Source organism: Lotus japonicus, chromosome 6, assembly GCF_012489685.1.
Source record: "Lotus japonicus ecotype B-129 chromosome 6, LjGifu_v1.2".
Taxonomy (NCBI): domain Eukaryota; kingdom Viridiplantae; phylum Streptophyta; class Magnoliopsida; order Fabales; family Fabaceae; genus Lotus; species Lotus japonicus.
Window position 1 is genome coordinate 66454891 of NC_080046.1, and position 18573 is coordinate 66473463.

Sequence of the window (18573 nt, forward strand, 5' to 3'; positions counted from 1 at the left end):
ATGTTGTGACGGATTAATTTCTGTCAGAAACAACCCCATGTTGATAAATTGTTTTTAAAATAAATTTAAATAAAATGTAGCCCTCCCAGTTTCTTACTTTCTTTTGTACTAAAGGTCTTTAACATTAAAAGAATTTCAAAAATATTGAAAAAAATTAAAAGGATATAAAATTCAAAAATATAAATTTTTGGCTTATGATGAATCTAGGATATAAAATAATTTCAAAAATATAAATTTGAAAAAATTTGTGAAAAAAAAACTAAATTTGAATAATTTGATAAGATTTAAGATTATGGTTTAAAGATAAGAAAATTGGAAACTCTTGCACACTAGTAGCGCCAATATAGAGAACACAAGAAGGTCACCACCTACCGCCCTCGATGCTCAACTCTACTAAACTTTATTCTACGATGAGGATTGGTTTTGGTTCCATCCCCTCTTAGTTTTAATGTCATCTTTTTTTCATAAACCTAAAATACCTTTTGTTAAAATAAAAATTCGCATTTATAAGTGAGAAATTATGGTGATTTTTGCACTTAAAAGTGAGAATTTTATGTTGCATTCTGATCCTTGCAGCACGCACTTATCAGTACGAATTTAAGTTGATTTTCGCACTTTTAAGTCATAAATCATGGTGATGTTTGCACTTAAAAGTGAGAATTTTATGTTGCATTTGTGATCCATGCAGCACGCACTTATAAGAGCGAAGTTAAGTTGATTTTGACACTTTTAACTAAGAAATCAAGGTGATTCTCACACTTAAAAGTGTGAAAATTTATCAGACAAGGAAAAATGTGTGTTTCACACCCACTACAAGTGCAGAGAAAAGACAATGTGCTTGGCAAAAGTCGTTGAAAAACATTAAGAAAAGAGGAGTAATTGCAAGTCCAACCTCGATGGTGAAGATTGGAAGAGTCGATGATGGTGGGTAACATGAATAAGATGATTGTGGGTTATGTAGGTGGGTAATATGAAGAAAATGATTGTGGGTGAGGTAGGTTTAATGTGGGAAGAGGATGGTGGTGAGGGAATGTTATCAACTTATGATTGATGAAGAAAAGGAAGAGGATGGATGGTGGTGAGGTTGGTGAAAGATAGGAAAAGGATAGGTAAGGGATGGAAATTGTTTTAAGAGTATTTAGTAAAATTCGAAAAAAGTGATGACATGAGGATCAATTAGGGTGGCACCCTGGACATAGACTAAGAACTTCTTTATTTGACCGTTATAAAGTATAAAATGAGAAAACAACACATTCTAATACACTTTTATTAAAATAAGTTGCTACTTCAATAAAAAAATATATTGGGATAAATTATTTTATGCTTTCTAACATTAAACCGAACACACTTTTATATGATCTGGCATCGAAAAGTTAAAATGGATTCATTACATGATATTATTTAATGCAGCTTACTACATTGAATTAAAAAAAAAAGTTAGATTGTTGTTATTGCACCAAAGCCTTTTCCCATTAGACTTTATTGCTATAGGCTTTGCTCTATGGTACATTTAGAATGGTTGATGACACAAAATCTAAACCACAAAACTCCAAACACTACATTTTATATCTTCTTCCCATAAGTGATTATGAGTCAAACCAAACAACCTTAAAACGTTGTTACCCTTCCAGATTAAGGACGGGAATAGTACTAATATAAATAAACTTATAGAACAATATATAAGACATTCAAACAAGGCCACTCATGTATACCATAGAATGCATAATTCCCATGTCATGTCATAATGCAAATTACAAAGAAATTTGATGTTATTAATCTACACAGAAGCAATCAAGAAATACTAAATGGCACCACCTAAATTGAAGAACTTCAATTTCGAAACCTATGCAGTAGAAAATTCCAAACTGAACGAATTTCATGAGATCTCCAAACAAATTGTAGAGTAAGGACTTCTGTCCCTATATTGGAAGCAATCATAGATTGAATACTTTATGTTCCCTATATCACAATCACTTGAAACGAACCACAATGCAGGAAATATCATCTTTACTCTCTCTGTTCAATGCCTCGGCAGTTAATTGTTTTGCTGCCTTTTGTGGATCTTTGATCTTTTTTGCAATATCAACTGCCTCTTGGTTTGCCATTACCTGGAATGGAATGAACCAATGAGTGGAATTTCAATGCAAAATAAATATTTGTAAGAAATAATGGACAGAAAGTTGGATTCAGGGATAAACCTTCCATAGACCATCACTAGCAAGTATCAAAAACTCAGTATCTGAGTCAATTTCGTCGTGACGAATGTCGGGATCGGATCTCAAATGTGACTTTAGGTTTTTGTCTCCAAATGCCCGTGAAACAGCAAGCTGCCCATTCACTCTCGCAACATCTCCTGATATAAACACATCCACAAATTAAAAAGTATCACAAAATACACAATGACTCACATTAAATTTTGCCAAACTTAGTTTTGATGTTGAGTATCTACCAGCTATGTAAACCTTATCCTAGCATAGGAAGCTATGGCTAATTGAATTGTTGCTTAAACGGTTAAACCTTACCTTAGGCATAGAAAGTTACAGCACTTATGTTAGTGTATGTGATGATGACACTTGCATATGGTAATCACTAATTAGGAATCATGAGGCAATAGGTACTCAAAATAAGTAGCATATCCCACTGATAGCATTTTAAAAATGGTTAAAAATTGGTGAAAAATGGATTCCCATTTGGTCCATGACTTCCAAAGATAATTAGATATTTTAGAAAATGTTTCTGAACAATCTATATCAAAGTGATTGGTTGATTACAAGCATTATATAATTACAAATGTAGTAGTGACAGGCTCTGAAATTACAAATTCATCACCATCACATATGGAGAGGGACTAAAAGGGCTGGTGGCAGACTCTGAAGTTAAAATTAAGTTAAAAGATTTTAAACACTAAATAGCCAGAAGTGTTAAACACTTTAGCATGATTAATCTCCATAAGAGACATAAGACTATGTGCCAGCCTAGATACCATACAAGTTATCAAACTTGTCAAATTAAGTTCTGAATTCTGTTAGAAGATCTTGCTATTGCAGAGGACACGCAAAAGTATTTTGGAAGAATAAAAAAAATGTATAGCTTTCAATGAACCTATCCTTCACTTTTCTGAAAAACCTAAACCAAGCAGAGAGATGGCAATTTTACTTTCAAGCTTGTTATAAATAAGTGGTAGTTATCATATGCATGCCCTATGTACAACAAGGGGTATAAAGAATTAATTTCAACTAAGACACGCGCAAATTTCGACCAATAAAGAAAGGTTAACTTAGCATAAGCCTCCAACTTGATGTTAGCAAACCATTTCTTTAAACAAAGTGAGATGAGTCTCCTTTTCCCTCCCTCTTTGAAAATGCAAATGAGACTCATAATTCATAAACACCCTTCCCCCAAGCACTTGACATTCTCGATATCACATAGGATGGCAAGAAAATCCAGCATTGGACATGTAAGCAATATCTCAATAGAGTGATAGACATTAACTGATTAAGGCTTATAAAAGAACCTGGCATGTTTGAGACAAAGCCGCCTTTGTTTTCGATGATGCCCCTTTCAGTATTGGGCTCATGATCAATTGTCATTTGTATGGCCTCCCCTCTCCTAGACAGAACTGCTCGTGAATCTCCAACATTTGCTACCCATAACTTCTGATTATTTAAAAGGATGGCAGTAACTGCAGTTGATCCTCCTACCCCCAAATCAGAACTGTGAGAAAGAATGGCCTCATCTGTTGTCTCATAAGCTTTAATGATGGAACTGTTTGTATCAGTCCAGAAATCCTCCTAGAACAACCACTCATAATTTAAGATGCAATTTCCATCAAAAGGCATTATAAAGATTCAAACTGTGTGTTTGGTTTCCCATTGGGGAAGCTTAGAATCAATTAGGCAGAGTAAAATCAATTTTGGAGGACAATATAGATGTTTTGGAGTCATTTTGGGGTACTATCTCTGCTAGAAGTTAGAGATAGTAGTTTCTGGGTTAAACATAATCAATTTTTATTTCCAACATTTGTCTTACTGAAATGTATATACTCTGCCTTGCTCATGCTTAAGCGAAAACCCTTAGATTCCAAAGTTTTTCTCCAAATCTCAAGTTTAGAATTAACATTTCCCTTAATTCTTCAAATAGAACCATACCATCCGCAAATATCATGCAGTTAGGATCATGAAAAAACAAAGTATGGGAAGCTGGGAACAAAAACTAAGTATTCACTCTTCATACTATATGCAACATATAATAGAAAAAAAATGGAGGAACTTTTTTCAGGGAATTGAATGTGATTGAGGTAATAATAAATACATGACATGTTGAAGTTTGTTTCAAGAACTTACTTCCTTCAAGATATTGGAAAAGAGATGCTTCTGTAAATAGGCGGGCACACTGTCCCCTAAGTGTCCATCATATATAGCAAAAAGTCCTAACTCTTGCCCTTTGTTCTGGATGATTTTTGCAACGTGAAAATCCTCCATTGGGTGGTTTGCCCTACCTTTAACTAGGCTAAAGCCATACTTAACAGGGCACAGATAGCTTTTGCCCTTCCCAGAGCTAGATGACGAACGTCCTCCACCCGCCTGAAATGATGGAAGTTAAAATACAGTAACAAAAGAATCGACTGTTTGACATATAAGTACAAGAAATCTTAAGAAATGGGAGAGAAGAAAGTACATGGCTGATTACCAAAGGGCATGTAACATAAGTGCAGAGCAAGGGAATGGAACTATGTTTGGATATATGTTAGCAACAGCGCAAACAGGTGTTAGCACTCCATTCGAGACATAAAGTGAACGGAACTCTTCCCGTGCATACCACACTCAGAAATAAAACGCAAACATACTATGTACTTGATAGTTCCATATAGTTAAGAAGCCTCAAACTTAAAATGGCACCATACCAGAATAATGTACACTTACAATAAAACTAAGGCATTCAATGGGGATATAAGTAAAACATAGCTGAACAGTAGACCGGAAGCAACTCATGAAACATCCAAGGGTCATTAGCAGATTAATTAGGCAGCTTTAGTGTTTAAAGCAGCCATTTGATATGAGCCTTATCAGACAAAATTAACTCAGATTATGTTTGAATACTCGTTAGCATTATTGCAAAAGGACGTTAGCATTCACTTCGAGACATAAAGTTAACGAAACTCTTTTTAAAGACTTGGATGAAAATCCGTTGCACTCAACAGGTTTCCAAAACACACACTTATAGAGAGAAAGAATAATGTTGAATGCTCAAACTACCTTCAAAATATTGAAGTACCAAACTCATTTTACCCTCAGTCTAGTATCTTCCACTGTTCTGAGGTTAATGATAGCCATAAAAGCACAGATAATCCCTATGTTTCAATTTTCACAATCAAGTAGGTTTAGAAAAGCACAATTGGGGACAGTCCTAAGCCATCCACTGCACCACCAGATTACCAGAATTCCAAAGTCTAACACTCCATCAAAAGTCAAGGAATTGTATATGCATGGAGATACAAAAGAATATATATAGATAAAGTCCAGAAATTCAAACCTGATTGGCAGAGTTGAAGCAACAAAGAGAATCCATATTATTCAGCCCACCTCACCCTTTCTATCACTTAACATCAACTCTTCTGCAAGTGTTCAAAACTGAAAATTTCATAAAAAACTTAACATCAGAGAAATTCCACAACTTTCCAAGAACTGTGAATTTATCAGCAGATCAAACAAGCAAAGAATTCCAACATTCAGAACAAGAAAAAAGGTTGAAAAAAATAAAAAATAAAAAATTCCAACCACCCCAGATGATTAACTTGGTGAGAAATTCACTAACCAATCCAAAAATCTCAACTTTTCCCAAGAGGATGAGAGGGAAGATCTATGAGGGAAGTGGGTGGTCACCGATTGTGCCGTCCTCTGCCGGAAACGAAGAGAAAGAGACAAACCAGACACTGAAAATAAAAACGCCCCTTGTGATAGAAAGAGCTTATTGTTATTATTAATAGAAAACCAAACAATAGGAAGGGAATACAAGAAAGAGGTGATGAATGGAATGTGACCGTCTGGTTTATGCTGAGAAAGTCTTGTTTGCAAATGGAAGCCAAAAGGCAGAGGTTGCCCTTATTGACTTTGCAGCAGTTTTGTATTCATTCTTGTTTTATTGCTGACTGACACACTTTCTTTAATTACAACAACAGCTGTTTTGAGGTTTCATAGTTTGTGAGGTGAGACTTCAAAAGTCAGCAAAACTTTCTTAACCTCACAAGCAAACGCTCTGTTTCTTGCAACTCTAAAACCCCCTTCTTAAATAGAGCTATTAACCCAAAGGGATAAGAAAACAATATTAGTAGTATTTTTCAAAACTTATGCTTCTTTTAAGCTTGCTTAAGAAGACAGTATACAAAATTGTGCTTTTATACTGAAATTCATTATCAGTATCGGCAACATGCGTGTTGGTAAAATAGCTGAGCTCCTTAAGTATTTAATTGATGATTTAATCTTTAATTAGTGTGTATAAATAATAATTTGTTAGAGAAAATCTATTCACTTATTATGATTTTAAAGTTTTGAATGAATTAGTTTCATAGCCGTCGGATGATTGTAGAATAATTAGTATTATTTTAATTTATGATGATATTGAGGGAGAAATGGATCTGCATTAAATAAGTCAACCTTTGCAGGTTAGATTTTTCAGACAGGACATTAACTCTCTTGTCATGTGTGAGCATAGAAGGATACAATCAGCAATTGACGACAAAAAAGTGTCATGGGTTAAATCTAGTTTTTTTTTTTCAAACAAGACATTAAATGCCAAATGGGAGAGTAAAGAACACAACAAGTTTGCAACTTTGAAGTGAAGGCAAGGAATCTTGTGGGGGCTCCTCCGGATTAATTTTAGATAAAGTTAAATTGTTTAGAGGTAGAGGGAATAGACACTGCTGACAGTGTCTCAGAAAGTCAGAAGCTATTTTTTGTTTTTTGTCCTAGATTATGCTACAGGTCCACTCACAAGTGTATATACCAGTAAAAGTTGAATGGTTAAATTTCAATAATAGAGTTATTTTGATCTCCCATGTGATGTGACCTAGCATCACTCACCCTATTCCCTAATGCCTAACAAGCATCTCACCCAATTTGTGGATTTCAGTTTAACTTCAAACCAGGAAAAAATGAAACAAAAAGACAATGAAAACCAGCTCAACCAAGTTTTTTTTTCTTTTGCTTTTACCTTTCATCGGTTAATCTTTATTGATATACGTTACTCCTGTATATAGATTTTGACTTTACTATTAGAAAAATGTTTGATGATACATATTCATAAAGAAAAAATTATGTGTATTTGAACGGGCGCCCGGAAAAAATTTTAAGCTCACATCAAATAAAATTTAGACAACAATATTATGTTATCTTATATATGTGATATATGTATTGATTTGAACTTAATTGACAAATTATTCACGATAAAACCCGAGACTAAGATAAGTAACTCGAACACACAAAAAAACCTTAAGAATGAGACGATGAGGAGTGAACCTTGACGCCTTTCTTTGTGGGTGACTTGCTCATATTAGCGCATACTTAGTCGGTGTGCTAAGATTTCAGTACAGTATTAGTAACTTGGTCGGCCTAATACTCTAACAATCCACAAAAAATAAAAATAAATTAGAAAATGGGCATGAATGAGACTTTCAACCGGGGAATGCACTACAGTTTGAGTGTTATTATAAACATGAAAGGGGTCAACTCCTCATGCAGAGCGTGTATTTGTCCGTGCAGTGTTTGGTGGAGAAAAACAGCAGAAAGCCAAGTCAAATCCCGTTGAGATTCAGTAGCACAAAGCAAAAGAGAAAGGAAAAGCTGTCTGTAATAATAGTTGATGTTAGCATCATCATCTTCATTACAACCAACATGCCACGAGTTCGCACGGGTTGAAACAGTCACCTAGTTGTACAAAGCGGGGTTTTGATACGTGTAAATGTCCCCCCACCACTCTTGTTTCTATGTATGTATCTGTGTTACTGCTGAACAAGGGAACTTCCCCTTCTGCCCTGTTTAGTCTTAAATGTTGGAATCTTATCTTGTTTCATTCACACGAAGTACCTGAATGAATATGGATGGAGAATGGAGAATCATCTGTAGAAAGCACTTAGCTTATGCCTGATATACATGTTAAAACCATATTATAGCATGTTTAAATCGGTTTTTCTTTCCTCATAATCAACTCTGAAATTTAAAAACTACTTAAAAAATCTTCTCCCTGGAACTGATTCTAACTCCATAATCAGTTATAAAAGGATTTCTAAACATCACTCGATATATTACAATTGCAATTGACTGTTGTCCTATTTTAGTGTATATTCATGTGCACTTGCAATTAGAACCAAGTTATTTTCCTGTTCACAACTATTGACATTTGGTACTCAGACACTCAAATCCAGTATTTCTTGCCCCTTGAGTGCATGTCTAAATAATTAAAAAAAATGCTTCAAATTAAAGACACACAAAAGGTCATTAATTTAAAATTAGTCAAACTTGATAAACAAAAATATCATGGTGTTAACCTGTCATAAGTCTGGCTACAATGCAAAAGTACAGATTCCAAAATGGAAAACTTATAAATAAATGGCTATGACTTCACTTACCAAAAAATTGCAGAACACAAAATGTAAGCCATAAAACGAGCTAAATATAATATAATCAGGACATGGTTATAATTTTTCTTCCCAGTTCACTTTTGTACAAATTGCAGTAATGCATTACACCATTATCTTATAACCCCCCAGCTAATTATAAATAGAAATAGAATCATCCTGTCATAAAAATCACCATAAATAAAACCAAACCATGTCTCATTAGCTTCCAATGTCAAACCAGAAAGCATGCTAGCTATCAGAACCTACATATATTCAGCCTCCGATCCAAGCAACTGTGATTAGAAATATATACATCAAAACGAAGTTAGTAGAACTCCACCAATGCCAAATAAGGCGCCAACTGGGGACGGTAGGAGTAGCCACTGCTGAGAATCAATCAAATGCTATAGGAATGAAATTATCATCATCTAAAAGCATATCAATATCAATCAAATCCTCCATACCATCAACTGTCTCTTCAGAATGGATCAAATCCATATTGCTCGCCTGCCACATCAAATGACTATGACTCAGGGACAGAAACATAAAAAATTGGAAGGGGCGAACGTTTGACATATTAAGGAAAACAAATAATGACTAATTGAAGGAGATCATATAAAATATTTTAGAGGGGGCAAATATAACATCTGAGTACCATTATATAAAGCAATTTTTTTCTTATGGTAACTGCCCCATTTTCTAACCTGTGTCCATCCTTGACTGTGAGCATATCATTAAGCTAGATGTTGATGAGTTTAGACATCTTACAGATGTCAGAAAAATGAAAATACCTTCTTTTGACGGAAGTCATCAACAACATTTAGCAAGCGCCGGTATTGAGCTCGTGCCTCTGGATACTGAACCATGGACTTCACCCTAGAAAGGGCCTTTTGGATCTTTTCCTCACTTTGCTTCCGTCCTTCCTTAAGATAATCATATTCATCCTCCTTCTGAGAATCATTTTGTTGTAGGCAGGGAACTTTATTAACGGCATCTGGTCGGAATCCTCGTAAACCACTACCCTTGCGTCTCCAGCGTAATATGACCTTTTCCAGGATTCCCACAGACCAAATGACTGTTTTATACTGCTTCCTTACCTGGTGACCTCTTACATGGGCCTTAACACCACAGAATTCAGACAATCAGTGGAAGCAAGTGTCAAACACGGGATAAAAAAAGGTGCATACAAAAAAACGGGAAAAAGGGGGAACAGGAAAGTCTCTGAATATTCTTTTCTTTTTTTAAGGTGCAAGTACGCAAAACTCAACACCTAAGTCAGAGATACTTGAACTACAAGCTGGTTGGTAGTCTTTGAATATCTTTTCTAGTAGCATTCTGAAAGCTTTACAGTGAAGGCAGGAAGATAAGGAATTGAAGACTTTATGCAATTGTGTTATATATGATATTCCTTCACGGGTTCTTAATTGCCCCGGATCTGCCATGAGATAGGACTGCTTTTGAAGCCTCTACTTGGTGCTCAACTCAAGCATATAATTTGATGTGTTAAACATCACCAACACACAAAGTAATGCATTGAAGAATCTCAGATTTGACAATCACAATGTCTGATTCACACATGCACGCAAGTTCACAAAGGGGAAGAGAGAGATGGAAAAATGTTTACAAAAGCATTATTGCAATCAATCAAACTCTTCAACATATTAAATTTTGCACTTTCAATTTCCAAAATAACAGAATAATTGATGAGATGATTCGATATAAAATTAAGAAGATCAAACAATAATCTAATGTACTTAAAAAATATTCATAATCTTGAAAATGAAAAGTCGCGTAAATAGAGCAGATCAACAAACCTGAATTTTAACAATTCTTTGACGAATGATCAAGAATTCTTTTCTCTTCTTCCAACCACGAAATTTTTTCTGTATTTGTACTGCAGCAGCATTGGCTAAACCATCTCCTAGTCCAGATTTGCTTGCCTTAGATGCTAGAAGGGAAAGAGCTTGCTGATCTAACAAATCAAACTCACCATCTTCAGTCTGAGTTAACTGCTTCCTCTGAAATGACTGCATTCTGAATACTTGATGTATACGATCTGCAGCTTGGGTAGCATTACGGACAGCCGTGAGAGAATCCTTAAGGCAGAGGGCATCTGGCATATCATTATAGAGCACAGGTGTTGGAGTTCGTTCTGAAACTGTCTGCACCGCTTTCATTCCGGAAATTTCTTGCCGACCACCTTTAAGTTGATCATCCATTGTGAGAGACTCCAGGTGGCTAGTTAATGAAGACTCCGCAAGGAAACCAGAGATTCCCTTGTGCCCATTGCTAGAGGCAAGATCGGCAGCTGTTCTACCTAAAGGAAATGCTGGAGATGGATCTGTCAGTGCTCCAGAATCTGCTCCCATGGAAACAAGGAATGCAACTGTCCGTTCTCTGAGCAAAGTAGGTGAAAGAAGAACATAAGGACTTTTATGTGTTATGCTGAAAACAATATATTTTCGCTCACTTGGAGGGTAAAAAAACAATGCTTTTGAGTAATAGTGAAAGCAGAATGAATTACAGATAGCCTTCTGTCCATGATCTGCATCTAACTGACCAGATTAGTTGCTTTAGGGATAACTCTTAAGTGAACTAATTTACATGATAGAGAAACTGTTGTGATGTTAAGCAGTAAACAGTTTAAATACAAAGAAGGGAGATACTATTCATGCAAAATGCTGGAATTTTATTACCACCTTTTCAGGAAGAAAATTAAATTAGCTTCTTATGCTAAACAAATTCACAGTTCAAAATCAACTCAACACTTCAAAGAGAAAAAAACAAGGGTCCTTACCTGCCACAGGATGCAGCCCAATGTAAAGCTGTCCATCCATTCACGTCACGGAAGTTGATATTAACACCAGCAGTTAAAATTGGGGTTATGGCCCAATCATAACCAAGCACAGCTGCCAAATGTAGCGCACCCTGCCCATCGTTATCTAACACATTTGGCCCTTTACCACCCTCAGTTACTTTGTGAAGAAGCCATGAGTAGAGCTTCTCTTTAACCTGTCTGCAAAACAGATGCTCCTTCTGTTGTGATATATCCATCTCTACAGTTAGCTCTTCCTTAGTTGAAAATTCCTCTTCCTCTCTTAGTGAAATAAGGTTAAAAATTAAGTTTCTTTTCTCCACATCACCCTCAAAGGTTTGATTTGGAGGGTGCACTGGCATGAGAGAAAGCAATTCCTCCAGTCGCAAATGAAGCAGCATATCAGTTGAACTATTGAAAAAATCTTCAATGCCAACTTTTCTAGAAAAGCCCTCTCTGTAGTCAAACTCCCGTACTTCACTACAAGCTAACCTATTGGAGCATGTTACATAGAAAGGGACCCGTCCAACCTTATGATGAGGAGCTTGACAGCACAGAATTCCGTTAGATAAAACCTCAGCATGAACCTCAACTTCCCCAAACATACATGACCAGTTACTGGTCCTCACTTCTGGTTGACTCATCAAAAATGATCCAATGATCAACACCTGTATGGTTTTAAAATGGATAAGTCAAATAAACTACACCTGGTTCTTTCTCAATTCATCTTGCAACAAAGACCCAAATGGAAAAAAGAGTACAACCAATCATCAGATACAACATGTTAAAGGAGGGGGGAAAGAAAGGATATTGTTAGTGTGCATTATGAAATACCAAGATGTAAGAAGAAAATGAAAAATTAGTATAAAATGGAGAACATTTAAAATTAAAAAATTAAAGGCGTGAAATTAGCATACAAAATAACCACGACACGAGCAGATGATATCTGAGGATAACATTACAAAACTCTTATGATGAATGAATACATAATTAATTATTTATCCCACTATAGAAGAGCAGAAGAAAGAAAACCAAAAGAGTCAGTAAATGATTGGCTGAAAAAAGTTATTTCTCAATTGTAATGGAATAAATCTGACATAGTATAAAATGATATTTTCTACTTATTTCTTTTCACTGTTGTCTTCGTTATTGAATGTATTATCCATGAGTTACGTACCTCAATTTCTGACTCAGCATAAGCCCATTTAGGTGAAAAATCATTTATGCTAAACAGTTGGTCCTGAGAGATAGATGGACTCAATGATGTATCATCTAGCACATGCCCACATTCATCTGTACTCCATGAAATACCAGGTGAGGACTGCATATTCAAATCATCCACCTCTCCGAGTTCTTTAGTAATCCACCGTGAGAAGCTATCAACCTTCTTCAAGCTCTCATCACGGTCCAATAATGTGCGCCTCACGGTTAAGGGATAGTTAATAGTTTCTTCACCAGGAACTCTATTGGCAGAATCAGATGTTAGTGCATGTTGAGGTTGTCCTTCAAAATGCTGTTCTGGATAATTTTGCTGCATAAGCTGCTGTTTTGGCTGACCATGAAAATGAGACAGGACAGAAAAAACCTCAGAACTTCCATTATGAGCCTCATTCCTTAGTAGACCACTGCCATAATCAGATCCAAATTCCGAACTCAATGATTGGGTTAAGGCCTGGATGTGTCCTACATTGCCTTCAAAAGGAATCTGCATCAAATCAAACAACAATATGAAAATAGTTAAATTTTGCTGTTAAATCTCACAAATAGTAGTGATTTGAAAACTTAAATACAAGAGAAACAAAACACAAACTCAAGGTAAAAAAGATCGAGAGTTTCAAATAAAGTAATCACAAGATAAAACTGACACCAAGCCTGTTAGTATATTAAAGAATGGACACTTCAAGTTAGGGGCTTTTATGGTAGTTAGAGCTGTTGTAGTAGTTCATTAGTAGTTACTAGGCAGTGTTTTTAATTGCGGATGGCGGGTCATGGCGGAAAGCCGAAATCCCGCCATACATGACAAAAAATGGCGGGATATGGTGGAATATTGCGACCATATGGCGGGATATCAAACTGCCATGGCGGATATTTGATAACACTGTTACTAGGAGGGGATTAGTTAAGATATATAAATAGGGGGTGTGAGATTTGGAGGGGAATCTATTCAGCTCTGTAGATTTGGGAAAACAGAGCAGTGGCTCAGTTGTAAGGAGAAACCTTCAAAGGAGATTACTCTCCTATTATTTTCATTCAATAACAATAGATTCTTTTGAGTTCTGATTTGGAGTCTTGGGTTCCTAACAAAGCCAAGCCAATTCATAGTCACAGGCACGGCTCCTCAACAAGGCATTTAGGAAGAGTTCAAGTTAATAAATACTCATCACAACAGAAAGATGGATACAAACTGTAATCATGTGTTTCAGAAACAATTCAAAGCATTAGTGTGACATATGCATCTAACTACCAAACATTAAAAAATACAGTTCATCATTGAGTGTGACTAATATTATTGATGAAGAGCCTTAGTTTCTAACATTCTCAGATTATAAAAAAAAATGCCACAAATGAAGCTACTTGTAGATATATTAAGCAGTAGCATTATATACCTGCCAATTAGATTGGAGAGACTGAGAGCTCCCTGCTTCATCACTGGGGCCACTTTTGCTCATTAAAAGGTCATCCAAAATGTTATGTTCTTGTTCAAGGATGTTTCTCATTGAACCAGATAGGATGGAAGGAAATGACACAAGAGAAGGATCAGTATTTAACTCGGTAGTGCACTGCAAGACATTGTCCCATGATGCTATGCCGTGACCTTTCAGACCATCAATATAAGTAGTATCATTTCCTCTAAATTTATCCCCGTCGAACAGAGGGATATAATCAGTTCCAGAAATTGATGACTGCCCATGATCACCTGAAGATATCCAGTGGGGGGAAACATAGGTTAAATATCAGAAAAAGCTTGAGTTGAGAGATTGCTTTGTAGAATTTACAAAATAATCATTTATGACAACAAAGGAGAATAAATAGAAGGCACCACAGCCCCAAAGGTATTGATAAGATATGAACTGTCAGAACCATTATCAATCTTTCTCATCAGAGGACCATTTCCAATAAATTATGAAGAGGTTCTAATTAAGAACTCGGCTTGGTCAGTACCCTCTGGAAAGAAGTTTGATCCAACCATTTAAGGGTGAAAAAATTGACAAACTCTTATGCAAATGTTTGTGGTAACAGTACACCAAGATATTAAAAGCCTAGCATATTAACTCAGTTCCCAAGGATTTAATAAAATATTGAAGCCCCATGAAATAAAAAGTTTAGACAGAGTTACCAGAATCAGCATCTTCCCGTAAAGATGTCAAACTGCTAGTCGGGCTCATAGCCTCTGTACTCAGTGAAGGCACACTGCTATAACTAGCGGGAAAGCCAGATGATGGAGAGTTGACCTGGGAGTCTGATATGACTCCATCACTATTAGTATTTCCTCCAATATTTGACTTGTTACCCTGCAAGACAAAGAATCCACAAAATATAAATTAGGACCTTCAGATTTTTCATACATTTTCCCTGAAAAGGTATCATCATTCATGATGGCTACGGATAGATTACAAGAAACGCAGCCATTTCATTCTTTGCACCTTCATATTTTTCATACATTTTCTAAAACGTCAAACCCAAAAAGTTATGTAGCTAACATGTTTAAACCAGGTCAAAAATAGACTCTACAATTTGTCTTCAACATATAAGTTCAAAAGCTACAAAGGGAAGAAAATATAATTGATAAAAAAGCACAATAGAAGCAAGAAAGAAAGAAAATAAGCAAAATACCTTAACTTCCAAGTAGTGCACAAATACTATGTGCATCATATCCCTGCAGTGCAAAAAAAATTAACAAGAAAACATATTCTGATTAATAATAGAAGAGAAATATAATTTCAGAAAGATGTATATTGAAAACTTAAACGTAGCTAAGATGAAGCAAAATAGTTACAACTCCAATAGAATTAAAAGTTATATCTACAATTTTTTGCAACAAAAGTCTTGTCCCACTAAGTGAGGTCGGCTAATATCGCCAATTTTTTAGAAGAAAAAAAAATGACTAGGGAGAAAGAGGTGGATTACAAGCAAGGGGAGGATGAGAAAACATGAAATTAAAAACAAAAGAAAAAACAGGGAAAACCAAGAATGTAGTAAAGCTTCCCTATCAGAATATCTAAACTATCATCACCTTTGAAGCATCCATAACTAGAACACACCAAAGAAAGGCCAAAAATGTAGATAAATTCACCATGTTTGGGGGCAAGGAGACGCCCTTAAAGACTTTTTATCCACAAATTTGACATCAGATAATATTGCAAATGCACTAAAGCAGTACTTACTGACAAACTTACAGAGCAACAAACATGTGTGAAATATGACAGCTTTCATTTACAAGACATATTATTACACAAAATCTTCAAGTAAATTAATTCAAACTCACTGTTCAAGCATCCAATAGCTTCGCCTTTGAAAGTTTTCATTTTCTTCTCCATGAGCATAGTAGCAGTGTAACACATCAACACTTCCCACCTAAATATGCTTGAAAGATATTACAACCCCAGTGAATAATTATTTAACGGGATAAAGACTTGCTTTTCAATTATAGAAGACTAATTGAGAAAAAATGAATCATGTTCAAATATACTAGTCTCATAAAGACTTTATTAACCATAACTTAAAGCTCATGCAATTCTGAAGCTTACCTTTAACTTTTCATGAGCTTCTTTCACAGTTTTTCCATCTTTTTTCTTTCTCCAATTATGCCCATCCTTTCTGAAGTATCTCAAAACTTTGCGATCAAAAAGAAAAAGTGAACCACCTGTAATCATAAGAAACAATTCATTAAGCGGTGCCTTTATAAGCATGAAGTAATAATATGTGCTAAAAGGGGGTAGAAGTTAACAACAAGTAGCCAGAACAACAAAACACTACTAGTAATATCCTGAAAACTACTGAGTTGTCAAGATTATGCAATAAGCATGCAACAGAAATATAAGCCCATTTATGCATCATGGACTAACAGCATAAGCATTTCAGACAGCTAGTTCATGACATGATATCAGAGCCTCTACGACAAAGAGGTCTAGAGTTCGATCTTTATTGCCCACGCAAGAGCCAATTAGGCCGGTGATGACAATTGCACCGTGACTGCCCAATTACGGGGAAAGACAGAAATATAAATATAAAATCATTCATTTGTTCACCTAAAACTAGTGCTTCTCAGTTAAGGCTTTTTGGGTGATGCAATCACCATTCACCCATATAAGTAAGAATTCTACAGATGTATATAGAGGTGCTAATACATTTATTGGTAACATGCAAATAACCATACTTGGTGGCTTGTTATGAGGTTCTGATGTGATATCAAACATCCGATAGTTACGAAGAATTTCACAAATTTCCGCAGGTCGCAGCCACCGATTCTGGGCTTCACGCTGTAATTCCTGAAGATCTGCACAATGATATTATGGCATACAGTCAAATATTTGATTCCTATATCATATCATACACACCAATTTTTTTATTCAATTAAGCTATAAATATCAAACTATGGCCAAATTTGACAATACTAAGCTAGTTTGACCATAGGGTTTTGATGGAATTAGGGCTGTGAAGTTAGTTGACGATATAGGAAACTTAGATACAAACTATAGTATCATTTTTTAACAATCTTATTCTTCATTCAGTATAGGAACATGTACTATTACATGAAAAATGAAGCAGTACCTTTCAATAATAGTAAGTTGATATCCTTAATCCTTAATACCTAACAACAGAGTTATCCAAATACCTAACAGAACCTAATTAGACTAAACTAGTCATCAAAATCCCATTTTGATCACAACCCATATAATTTTTTTTGAATAACATTAAAAACCCCAAATCGATTTAACAAAAGAAATTGATCCGAATAAAGAAATCACAGGATCCAAGCAAGGAAAAAATCAATAAGAAACCAAATTAGAAACTATTGAAGAAGAAATAGAAAAGTTACCTAATCGAGGACCATACGAAGCAGGCTCCGACATGGCGAGGACTGAATCTGAGATCAAAACGACGACGACGACCAACGAGAGAGAGAGAGAGAGAAGAAGAAGAAGAAGAAGAAGACTCTGATTTTTTTTTTATTTTTTTTTTTGGTTTGGACAACACTCAAGTGACGTGAGAAAGTGAAAAACTGATGCAGTATAAATAATTGGGAATTTTTCTGGGAAGGGAAATTAGGGATTTTGTTATTATTTGGAAGAAAAATGGAATTGAGAAACCAATGATTTGGTGACGCGTCGTGTGAATGGTAGGTACAGGTGGAGTAGTTAGTAGTACATGACCGGATTCTGAGATGGTCTTTATCTTCAAATCTACAAATCTACATCAATCTCTCTTTTTCTCTGTTAAATTAGCATCAAATCATTGTGAAATGTTGTAAGGATGAAACTAAATATTTGAAATTAATTACTAGATTGTTTCTCATGTTAAACTTACAAATTAAGGATATGTTTAAGGTGAAAGTAAATATTCGCACCCATTTTGAGAGGAACAAGTAAACAAACCTATGCTTTTTGTTGTGAATGGTAGTAGTATTTTTAACTTGCTTCTTAATTTTTTTAATATAATGGGAAAATATATTTAACTTGTTTCTAAACACACATTAAAGATATTTCCCTTAGATAATAAAATTTAAAATTAATGGTGTGGTGTGAAGTACATGTGTAAAATCTTGAAATGCATATGTAAAATTCACTAGAAAATGTTATTGTGGTTGTGTTGTGTTTTGTGTGTGCGCGCGTGCTTGTTATCTTGATTTAGAGTATAGAGTAAATGTGTTTGTTAGTATGTTGTATAGCATTGTCCAATCACTACCTATGAGTTTTTATCTCAATTATTTGATGTAAATGTCCTTTGAAAATTTTAATTAGAGATTAATTTCTATGCACCGACGGTGTAAATAAGTTTTACACCATCATTCAATCACATCCCTCCATTTTATTAGCTTACAATTAATTTTGAATTTAAGAATATCTAAAAATTGGAAATGGAAGGTTGTGATTGAATGATGGTGTAAAACTTTTTACACCGTCGGTGCATAAAAATTAATCTC

The 18573-nt window shown here is 35.2% G+C and overlaps 2 protein-coding genes across 3 annotated transcripts; both read right to left on the minus strand.

The window, feature by feature from the left end:
• Window positions 1-1687: 1687 nt before the first annotated feature.
• On the minus strand, window positions 1688-6258 carry LOC130723085 (probable protein phosphatase 2C 9). Of its 2 annotated transcripts, none has more exons than XM_057574011.1 (7): window positions 6041-6258; window positions 5815-5932; window positions 5533-5630; window positions 4344-4583; window positions 3515-3791; window positions 2199-2353; window positions 1688-2108 (listed from the first exon to the last, which is right to left on the minus strand). In XM_057574011.1, the coding sequence occupies exons 3-7, from the start codon at window positions 5566-5568 to the stop codon at window positions 1971-1973; spliced, it is 846 nt and encodes a 281-aa protein (XP_057429994.1). In that variant the 5' UTR covers window positions 5569-5630; window positions 5815-5932; window positions 6041-6258; the 3' UTR covers window positions 1688-1970. The 2 variants fall into 2 exon arrangements, with proteins under 2 accessions (XP_057429994.1, XP_057429995.1); XM_057574012.1 differs by having other exon boundaries at window positions 5815-5950.
• A 2389-nt stretch (window positions 6259-8647) lies between these two features.
• Window positions 8648-17654, minus strand: LOC130721842 (calmodulin-binding transcription activator 2-like). The gene is made up of 12 exons (XM_057572424.1): window positions 17470-17654; window positions 16807-16926; window positions 16178-16293; window positions 15916-16004; window positions 15264-15306; window positions 14767-14941; window positions 14036-14346; window positions 12607-13134; window positions 11412-12097; window positions 10429-11011; window positions 9406-9732; window positions 8648-9121 (listed from the first exon to the last, which is right to left on the minus strand). Exons 1-12 carry the CDS (start codon window positions 17501-17503, stop codon window positions 9008-9010), a joined length of 3126 nt encoding a protein of 1041 aa, XP_057428407.1. The 5' UTR covers window positions 17504-17654; the 3' UTR covers window positions 8648-9007.
• Window positions 17655-18573: the final 919 nt, after the last annotated feature.

Bases quoted from the DNA above. Each gene is read 5' to 3' on its own strand.
- LOC130721842 (XM_057572424.1), bottom strand. From the start codon at position 17,503: ATGTCGGAGCCTGCTTCGTATGGTCCTCGATTAG. The intron at 16,927-17,469 runs GTAACTTTTCTA...ATCATTGTGCAG, and splicing joins TTCGTATGGTCCTCGATTAG to ATCTTCAGGAATTACAGCGT. The intron at 9,122-9,405 runs GTATTTTCATTT...TTGATGTGGCAG, and splicing joins ATGACTTCCGTCAAAAGAAG to GCGAGCAATATGGATTTGAT.
- LOC130723085 (XM_057574011.1), bottom strand. From the start codon at position 5,568: ATGGATTCTCTTTGTTGCTTCAACTCTGCCAATCAG. The intron at 3,792-4,343 runs GTAAGTTCTTGA...TGGTTGTTCTAG, and splicing joins TTTCCAATATCTTGAAGGAA to GAGGATTTCTGGACTGATAC. The intron at 2,109-2,198 runs GTTTATCCCTGA...ATTCCATTCCAG, and splicing joins CTAGTGATGGTCTATGGAAG to GTAATGGCAAACCAAGAGGC.